The sequence below is a fragment of the Centruroides vittatus genome, unplaced genomic scaffold (assembly GCF_030686945.1).
Source record: "Centruroides vittatus isolate TY-2023 unplaced genomic scaffold, ASM3068694v2 contig_2073, whole genome shotgun sequence".
Taxonomy (NCBI): domain Eukaryota; kingdom Metazoa; phylum Arthropoda; class Arachnida; order Scorpiones; family Buthidae; genus Centruroides; species Centruroides vittatus.
This window is the reverse complement of record NW_027121287.1, coordinates 58,781-69,608: the sequence shown is the minus strand read 5'-3', so window position 1 is coordinate 69,608 and position 10,828 is coordinate 58,781. Positions and strand designations below refer to the sequence as shown.

The following is a 10,828-nucleotide window of genomic DNA, read 5'->3' as shown; positions in this document are numbered from 1 at the left end:
AGTACATGCCCGGTACCGCAAAGCATTGCCGGGAGTGGAACAGAAATGTGATATAACACGTAGTGGCAAAAGTATAGTTGATTACAGGAGACAGTACAAATACGATAAGCAATGTTCGCATAGGTGAACAGTGATTACGGGATAAAGCTAAATGGTTACAGAATATAATGAGATGATTACAAAATAATATAGTAATAAAATAGCAAATACAGAATGGTTACAAAAATAAAGTAAAGATGAGATATAAAAAACAGGTATAATACAATAGTATATACAATATGATACAAGTGCAAAGCTACGGTATACATTGTAGGGTCGAGCGCAACTAGAAAAACAGTCAGTCATTCCCTTGTGGTGTTGGTTGCAATCCTCGAATAGTTGCGAGCGAGTTTTTGAAGAAGAGGATAGAGATCCTCGTTGTTAATAAGTTCGTGGTGTGGACGGGGCCAGGGAATGTTCGTATCTTTGGCAGTGATCTCGATGGCTAGCCTATCCCGGATAAACCTTAGGGCTATTTCACACTGTCACCGACCGGTCCGACCCGATCGATCCTATAATCGGACCGACTAGTAGTAAAAGAATTCACACTGAGTACGATTATGTCGGTGGCCGACTCGTAAGGACCAATCGGAACGCGTCTTACAGATCAGAACACTAGCCAATCGTGGTAAGTTTTTCAATTTAAACAGAAAACATGGCCGTCTTTGAAAGGTTGTCGTGTGTTCGCGGGCTAACGACACCATTTTAGCATTTTTAATGTCGCTTTCTCTTGTAAATGAAATGTATTATGGTGAATTAAAGTAATTCGTTTTGTTAATATCGATAAGTGCCTGCGTATTTCTTAATAAAGTTGTTCTTAAACGAAGCAAATAGACGGAAATAAAAAATCGTTCGTAACTTTTAAACGGTTGATCGTAAGTAATATTTTTTTAATACCAATCGATTCAGCGTATCAAATTACGTTTAGATATGTCTACGTCTATTCGTTAATATGAAGTTTAAGACTATTTTTTAGCTGGATACCTTTCGCTTTACTCTAACCAATTATTTTTTTCAATGTCGCCTTTATAATCGGCTCGCCGAATATCATAAAGCCACGGATATTTTCTGACTTCGTTTATTAAAGCTTCCGAGAAACTTTACCTTCCGCCATTTTCTAACTTCGGATAAATCTAAACTCTGATTGGTTATAGCTTCGAAGCTCTCATTGGCTGTAGCTCACCGACTGCTCCGACGCGACTACAAATATTTAACTTTTTAAATCTGTCCGACTGGAACGACCAGTCGGTCGACCGACTGCTGTTGCCATGGCAATACGACTAGGAGTCGGACCGGTCGGCCCAGTCGGTCATAGTGTGAAACAGCCCTTACTCCTACGCCGTTCTAGTTTTTCGTTTCGCCGGCGACGGTCTCGTCGATTTCGACAAACTTTCCGGATCCACCAATTTTCGTTCGGGCCAAATTAGACGAGGAAACCGTCGTAGCGTGGTAGGAAATTCGCGCGGTCGACGGCCGTCGGACCGCTCGCGCCCACCGCCAATCGGTTCGTGCTCAACGTACTGTACAATACATTCTACGCAAATTAGATGTCGGAGAAACGAAAGAAACGGTTTCCCGAGAAATTTTACCAAATTTAACTTTAAAAGTACAGTCATACCTCGGTACTCGAACGTTTCGGAGCCCGAACAAATCGGTACTCGACCAAAAATTTCGAAAAAAAAAATGCCCCTGTTCCCGAACAAAATTTTGGTACTCGAACGGGAAAGCCCGCCAAGTCGACGCCGACGCCGCCGCCACGGCGGCGGCGTCAGTTACGAGACAGTCCAGTTAGGCCTAAATTTATTTAAATTATTTAATTAAAATTCCAATTATTAAATTTAGCGAGAGATGGCGCTTAACGCCTAACTCTAGTACCGAATTATCTTAAATTATTAATATTACTATAGCCATTTGCTGGCCCGATAATACGGCAGTTGTTGGTCTTTACGAGACGGTCATTGTTTGGCATGCACATTAACTTACGCCGTGCTATATTTTTTGAATTAGCATCCTTTTCTTTTGATTTATTAGCCCTTAAACACGGGTCCCAAGAAGAATAAAAGTGAAAGTGGTCGAGTGAAAAGGAAAACAGCGAGAACAACAATCGAACCGAAAAAAGAAATCATTGCTAAACACGAAAATGGAACGCGTGTTTCGGATCTCGCTGTCAAATATTCTATGGCTAAGTCGACGATATCGACTATTTTAAAGAATAAAGAAACAATAAAAAACATACTAGCGAATCAACTGGGGATCGGAACGCATTAATCTATTTTACATTATTTGTAATGGGAAAAAATGATTCGGAGTTCGAACATATCGGTACTCGAACCTCTTTCTGGAACGGATTACGTTCGAATACCAAGGTACCACCGTACATTCGAATGCCGAACCGTTCGTCCGGCATCCGTAACGTCCAAAAGTAACGGAATCGCCGTCCTTTCGGAAAATTAATTTACCACCACCGTCGCGATTCGAACGATCCGCACATACGGGGTCGCGACCCTTACTTTACGGCAAACTTAATATCCGACGAAATTTAAGAAAATTTGATTCTACACGGGAAAATCCCTAGAAGTACGCTTCTGCCGAGAAAACTCGGTCGCATCGACGCGAGAAAAAATATCAAATTTTATAATCCTCCGGTTCATTGGGATCGATAAAAAGCGATTACTCCGGGATAAAAGTTACGGACCGGCAGACTCGGTCATTCCGACAATTCTGATACAACGCTAATAATTTATCCGAATACGACGGTAGGAGATGGTCGAAGGGAATTTCACTTAGGGGAATCCGTTCTTTGGCTTTTGATTTTTAATCGTAGATAACCGTTTTCTACGTCGCGCAATGGCGATTTTATCGACGGACCGAATTTTAAACTGTTCGGAAGATACGAATCCCGACGGCTCGTTTTTTCCGCAACGGCGGCTTACAAATTTTAACCCGTAAAAATATTCAAATTTGTTTCCTTTTAATTACTTTATATCGGGTCGTTGGGAAAGTAATTTCGGTTTTTTATTACTAGAGGATTAGATGCGTTTTTACCGGCCAATTTTATTTTAAGCCACATTTTCGCTATATACTTCGACGGCCGACATTTTAAGGCTTATTTTTAAAATTTTTGTTGGATTCCGTACGATCGTTTCTTTTTCGGCGACTCGTCAAGTACGGAAAATCGAAAGCGTCGTTTTCGGCATATTTTGTTTCGTTATAACTAAAAAACCAAAATGCCGTCGAAGGAGAAAAAAATTGCGGTACGCGTTTGGAGAAGACGGTGCCAAAAGCGGGTTACAAAATTGCGTTCTGGCAATTTTGATATCCGAGATACACCGCGTTCCGGACGGCCATTCGAAGCCGACGAAAACAAAACGAAGGTATCCGCCGTATAACGACGCGCGAAACCGCCGAGAGATTAAATCCGTTAAATCGAACCGTTTAGTACTACTTAAAACGAATCGGTTTCGTTTCCAAGCTCGATATACGGGTTCCACGCGTTATTAACGAGAGACGCTCTGTACGGTGGGATTTTAAAGAAATTTTACCGGACGATTTAACAATCGATTCGAAAGCGTACCGCCGCGGAGTAAACAAATCGAGTAATATCGCGAAACGGAAAAGGCCGGAATCGATCGACGAACAAAGCCAAATTTCGCGCCAGTTCGGTAACTGGTCGGAAACCGTTACGGCTTAGACGGAACGCGTTATCGCGCCGACCGTATTGGCCACATCGGGCAAACTCGGATTATTACTCGTTCCGGTCTACGAGTTTTTTTTAACCGTAAGACATTTACTCGAAACGACGACGTCGAAAATCACTCGAATCGGCTTTTTGTAAACGACGATCGAAATTTTTCGACGCGACGTCGACGACGGTCGATTAAATAATTCGATAAAAGATTTATTTATTATAAGAATATTGCGTTTATTTTTCTACGGAAAAACGAAATTACTTTCCGAACGACCCAATATATAATTTTTTAAGAAGAAATTGCCATTTATTTACAAACTACGACCACCGAGTATAAACTCGATTATAAAGTTACGCGAATCCCTCCGATTCGATATATAAACGTAATTAAATGCGGCGTGTTCGGTAAGAATCGTTTCGGGTCGCGTCGATTACTACTCCGTATAAATTAGAATACGACATTCTTTCGTCTTTATTAAATCTACGAGACTTTGAAAGAATAAAACCGAATGGCGGAAGAATTGGGTTAACGGCTAGAATACATTAATATAGACGGAGCGTGCGGCCCGTTAACGTAGAAACGCGTTCTTAGTCACGTTTCTCTTTACTTCCGGTTTTTTTAGTTAATTTATCCGAGGTTTTCCGAATTTTCTTCCATAATTAAATATATTATCTAAATACGGCCAGTCCTGGCTTAACGTCGTCGATATACGATTTATTATAACGTTAAACCGACGTTAGATAATGCCTTTATCGAAAAAGTTTCGGAAAACGACCAACCTACGGCACGCGCGTCCGAAGAAGCGTGGGAACGACGGACGTGGCGCGCGACCGATTTCGTTTATTTTTCGTCGTATAAAATACAAATAATATTTAATTAATTTTTCGGTGCGGAATATTGCAAAATCGGTTCGACGTTAATCCCACCGAGTACGATGTCTGGTAAACGACGTTAATCGGAACGAATTTGAAAAGATAAATCCAACCGAACATAAAACGAGAATTATAAACCGAATTTACTTTAATGTTTTTACCACTGGCACGCGTAAAATTTATAAGAATCGAAATATTTCTACTTTTGCCTGCGGATTCGAAATAGTTTGCCGTCTCCGGTACGGTACGTACCGTACGCGTAATTACGCCACCCACGCGTGCCGGATCCTTCGGCAACGGACGCGTTTCTCGGTTTAACGAAATCCCCCACCTCCGGTTTAGAAGGACTTTTGGCATTTCGATCTTACCTTAATTAAAACGCGGCGCTTTAATTTGTATTACTTATTATATCAATTAGCGCTTACGTTAAATTTTTAATATATTAAGGAATTTAATTAAAATATACAGTATTACATTCGATACCATCGGGCGCCACGCAATACTTTCCTCGGAGACTTCGGTTTAAAATGTGCAACTTTATTGAATTTCGTTTCTTCCTGAAAATTACAGCACGAGTATACGGTAATATATTTTTGAATTTATACACATTACATTCGATTCTGAAGTTTTTGACGAAAAATAGCGCTAAATTTAATTTCTAAAAGGCCGATTTCTAAAGTTAAATATATATAAACTTTTATAAATAAAATTTTAAAACGACGAATCCGAAAATACGAAATACAATAAAGTAAAAATTCTTATAAACGAATAAAAGTTTGTTTTTACCCAAAGACACATCTATTGGAATTAGATAAAATTAATAGAACTTCTAATCTAACCTGGAAGAAACCAAAATTATTACGAATAAATAGTTATATTTTAAAATATCTCTTATATTATTATTATTATTATAGTCGAGTATCGAATTATTACTTATTTAATACTTTATTATCAAAAGTAAATCTTTTAAGCGCAATCGTTTTGTTCCCTTACGTAATTCTAAATATCTACAAAACTGTCGGGACGATGTTATACGAAAATTCGGAAACACAAAATAATACGTCTAAATGCCGGATATAAAACTATAGATTAACTTTTTTTATATACAGAGATTTTTGTTAAATATAATTATTTGTCAGACATTCGAAGACCATAGAAGTGAAAAAACTTTCGTTAAATAAACACCGAATCTTTCGTATATTTGTACAATAAATTCGTACCGACAAAACAGCGATGGTGATTTTTTAAATTGGAATGTTAACAATTACACCAAGGTGTAACGATATCACTTTTCTATATCTGTAAATATTTTTTTGAAATAAAGATCCTAAGAATCTAACTCTTATCGTCGTCTGCCGAGCAAAGTTACGACTACTTCGTCTCGAAATAATTTATTTAGTCTTACACGGGAGGTAGACAAGTCTGTATAAATTGGTGAGCGTCTTTCATTTCCTAAAAAGAGTTAAAAATATCGTAATTTATATTTCGGGAAAATGTAAGATCTTCTATAGGCTAAATAAAAACGCGCTATTAGTTTTTAAACTAATATAATCTAGTTTCTTTAAATACTAGATGTTATATCAAAAATCGATAGTAACCGTTACGTAGGGTGTAAGAGAACCATTGTTTATTATAAAATTTCGTTAAAAAAGGTAAAGTGGTCTATCGAAATGCATTTTGCCGTAAAAGAAAGATTGACTGGGAAATAATTTCCGCTTAAATCGTCGACCGGGACTCGACTATTATTGGGGCTTATTATACCGGAGGAGTCCTAGTCGACGATTTAAGTCGAAATTATTAAGTTAAGGACGCGGAGTCGAATCGATTAACTCGGAAAGATTTTTTTTTATTATAAAAATTAATATAAACGCCGAGCCGAAGTCGTTTGGGACTTTCGGCCAACCTCGACGCGCGTTCCTTTAGTTGCGCGAAAAATATCCCATCGATGATCGATTTCCCGCTAGGTACAGTTTCGACGGGACGAAGCACCCGCTCGCCGGTCGGTTTCCTCGTGTAATTTGTTTAATACGGTGTTTCCCGGATGGATCGGCCGCGGGAACCGACGTCCCGGCCCCTAGATCCGATATAACCCCGCAAAAAGACTCCGGTGGGGTTACGTCGACAATAGTGTGTACTAAATACCTGTTTGTAATGTTACTGTTTTTAAAGAAACCCTCGTAATCTTCGATGTTGCGCGGGAAGTGCTAAACGGCACTTGGCAACGATTCGATTAGCGATTGGATATTCTTTGTGCCACCGAAGGTGTACGTTTTTACGTTCGCCCAATGCGTGCAAAACTCTAGCTGCAGTATTATTTTTTGTAATACACATTTTGAGTTAATTTTTCTTTTACTATAAACCACATTTCGATAGACTGCTTCGTTTTTTAAATGAAATTTTATAATAATGTAGATTTTTCTCAGACACACTGTATATTAAAATTTAACCGAAGAGTACATATTATAAGCGTTAAAATTTCATTACGGTCGTTATTATTGTGGCAATATTCTTAGAAAGTATTCGGATAGTAATACTGTTCTTGCTTACGATTCTAGTATTATTGACGAACGAGTCGAAAGGCCCGACGCGGGCATCGGGACGTACTAAATTACAAATAAAAATAATATACCGAGTGTTATACTGTAAAAATATAAAATAATTTATATTGTTAATTTAAATAATAGCTAGGGTGCCCCTAACGGCCGTTTTTGGTATACCGTGACAGAAAGAAAGAAAGAGACTGCCCATTTTTTCGGCTTTATGTAGTAGATTATAATATATTTGGAATTTTAGTTCAGATAATAAACTTAACAGAACTAATAATCACACATTAAGCACTTTTAGACAATTATTAGTATAAGTATTTTTCAAATGTAAGCTATTTCAAATCTATAAAAATTATCAATGCGCGGTGTCTCGAATCGTTGTCTCGATTATACGAACGACCTAACGATCTTTGGTGTAACGATTTTCGACGTATCGACTTAACACGACGTGTGATGATGATAATTCAATTTGAAAGTAAAGTCGTATATGACTACAGTTCTGACTAAGTGTGTATGCACATATATATACGGTAAAACCTGTCTGCGGTGACCATCCGCGGTTCCTTCGAAAAGTAGTCTTTTAGACGCGTGGTGCCGTAATACCGTATTTCTGTACAGATATGGCTAAAAGTCATATATACTAACAAAACTCTTAGGCAAAACTTGGTGGGCAAAAATAAGTGAATTTTTTCGACGATAAAGCTATATTGGTACCGTACCGTATTTTATTCTTGTCGGATAACTTGATTTACGGGAGTCGTCGTGGTTTTATAAGACGGATTTAATGCCGATATTTAAATGTTAATACGGTACTCGCATTTTCTCGATTATAATGCACACTCTTTTTTCTCACTTAATTAATTCGACTTGGTTCTTTTTGTTCGCTCCTCGGTTATGTGTATTAAGTCATATACAAGAGCGTGGTATCTCTCCGTCGCTCGGTTTTGGTTTTCGTTAGTTTAATCTTATTTTAACTTTAAAAATACTGTATTTTATTTTAATATTTAATATTTTCTTAAGTACATATAAGAAAAATTATTAACTAATAATAAAACGATTTCGTTATTTTTTCTCGTAATGTGATTTCGTTACGTTCCGCGATTATCCGACGACAATCGAAAAAGGAAGGTTGCCCGTAAAACTGATTTTTGCATTAATGCGTTTATTGTTTTTTGAATATTTTGCGTGCAAAAATAACTTGGATACTATTTTTTCTAAAAATATCGTGGAAATAAGGTAGGTTGATACAGAAACTATTTGTTGCACATGTACTGTATATGAGCTTAAAAAAAATAAATAAATAAATTTGATCAAATGATGAGATCGGCCGATTAACTGTATCGTGTACAATATTTTATACCTCAAGAAAAATACTGTAGGTCTACAGTGCAATAAATTGACAGTAAGGATACAGTATATACTATTGTATATAGGTGCATGTACTGTAACTGTATTTAAAATTGTGTAAAATTGCTTTAAAACTGTGTTGTTTTAAAGCAATTTAGTACAGAAAATTTAATGAACTAAATTTACATGTACAGGCTAGACAATATTTACATGTGCTTATTAAAAACTTCCATTATCTTAGTCTGTCTAACCTGTTTTAACTTTTCCTCGAGCTCGTTTTCGATTAAATCTATGCTTTCCAAAAGTCGTCTTTCGAGATTGACGAACGCAACGTTCGTCAATCTTATTAGCTTTCGACCTTGAAATTGTGAAAAGTGTCTCTGATAGTGGAAAAGGTTTGATATGAACATCACGTTGTTCTTATCATCATTGTTGTTGTCGTTGTCTTCTGTTATTTGTGACGGTCGTCGATTAGTCTTTTCCCCAACCGTAAATCGATCCTCCTGGTCGTCATCCAAATCTTCAAAGCATGGAACGTCTTCGATAGCTACGATGTCGTTAATTTGTGCAGCAACGCGAAGCTCTCGAAGTTCCGCTTCTAAAATATTTTCGGCATTGGGAGCATCTGCAGCATCGTGAAAAAAGTCATACCTTCTAAAACATTTGCCGATTGTTTCAGAATTTACTTCCTTCCGGGAATTTTTAATCCATTTAACTGCATCCAAAACAGTCAGTTGTTTAGCAAGTTGTGTTGCACTTTCGGCACTTTCCTTCCGAACAAGCAAAAATTTTACAAGTTTTTTCTGTTTAGTATCTTAAACTCCCGGATTATGCCCTGATCTAATGGTTGAAGGTGGCTCGTAGTGTTGGGTGGAAGAAATTTCAATTCAACATTCAAGAGTGAAATCTTAGGGGATGGCAGGTGGCATTGTCCAGAAAAAGTAAAATTTTCCTATTTTTGTTCCTCATTTTTTCATTTAATTTTTCTAACCATTCTTAAAAAATGTCTGCTGTCGTCCAAGCTCTGGAGTTGGCTTTCCGGGTCACGCCCAAAGTTGCAACGTCAGTACCTTTAGAGCATCTAGGTCGATGTGACTTTGAAATGACGAATGCTGGTTCTTTCTCTTCTAATGAATTACAGCAAAACATTACAGTCGGGCACTCTTTCGCCATCTTGTCTTCTGAACACTCCTTTCCCTTTTTCATTGAAGTTTCATCCGGAATGGCACAAAAAAAAAAAGAAAAAAAAAGGTCCTGTTTTGTCTGTGTTATAGAAATTTGAAAATCATATCCATCTACCGTCGAAAGAACATGCTGTTTCCATTCTTCCACATTAACTTGATTGACGTCACCACTTTCACCACACTAGGTGCAATAAACAATGTTATGACACGTCCGGAAACTTTCCAGCCATCCGTTGTTGGCACAAAACGACGAAATGCCTATTTTTTCTGCAAATTCGCGTCCTTTTGCCCGAATGATTGGTCCACTCGAAGGAATCCGTTTAGCACGGGCCTGGCCGACCCGCGGGCCGCACGAGGCCCGTCACGTTAAATTGTGTGGCCCGCTAAGCGATATTATATATCTATTAAAACTTTTGTTTTCCATTGTGTGTATACCAAAACAATTAAATAAATGAAAATTTGCGTGTGTCGTTGTTATAATGCGCAAGTATGAGTACGAATTCTTGGTATAACGATAAAATCTTATTCATTTTGTATTTATTTTACTTTTTTAAAAGCATGCTTGCCTAAATTGTGGCCCACCGTAATGTTATGCATGATCAAAGTGGCCCGCAAAACAATTTGGGTTGGCCAGGCCTGGTTTAGCACTTGGCCTTTTGAAACCACTCCCATACCAATTTGTTTATCTCTTTGTTTGGCTGCTTTCTTTTTTGTTTGCTATCCTTGTTGCCATTGCTTTCCCACTTCTCCAGTATCAACTTCTGTTGCAAAATTTTGAAAATTTGCATTTTCCCACACTTAAATTTTTCCACTAATCTTTATTGTGATAAGCCATTTTCACTTTCTTTAATAAATTTAATACAATCTTCCAATGACAACACTTCGCATCTCTTTCATTTTTCTGACATTTTCAAACAAATAGAAACGAGTTTTCTTTGTAGCTGGACTAATCTATTAACATCTGTACCTAATTTCAAGAGTGAGAGAAGTGCTCGAGGTGAGTTTGAACAAGAGTTTAGACTAGATATATTCGCGGAAGTGGTCGTTTATTACAGTTGTCGTATGTTGTTTCTGACCAAAAATCAATGTGTGCGGTTGCGTTACACAAGTGGTCATTTAATACAGGTAACTTATACGAAGACTATGTGTAA

At 37.6% G+C, this 10,828-nt stretch overlaps 1 protein-coding gene across 2 annotated transcripts in view; it reads right to left on the bottom strand.

Annotated features, from left to right (window-relative positions):
- Positions 1-5,526: 5,526 nt before the first annotated feature.
- Positions 5,527-10,828, bottom strand: part of LOC136970633 (acyl-protein thioesterase 1-like) — a 38,068-nt gene continuing 32,766 nt past the window's right edge. For both annotated transcript variants that reach the window (XM_067265081.1, XM_067265082.1), the window contains one exon: positions 5,527-6,052. In XM_067265081.1, the coding sequence (XP_067121182.1) occupies positions 6,002-6,052 (51 nt within the window). In that variant the 3' untranslated portion in view covers positions 5,527-6,001. The remainder of the gene's footprint in view (positions 6,053-10,828) is intronic.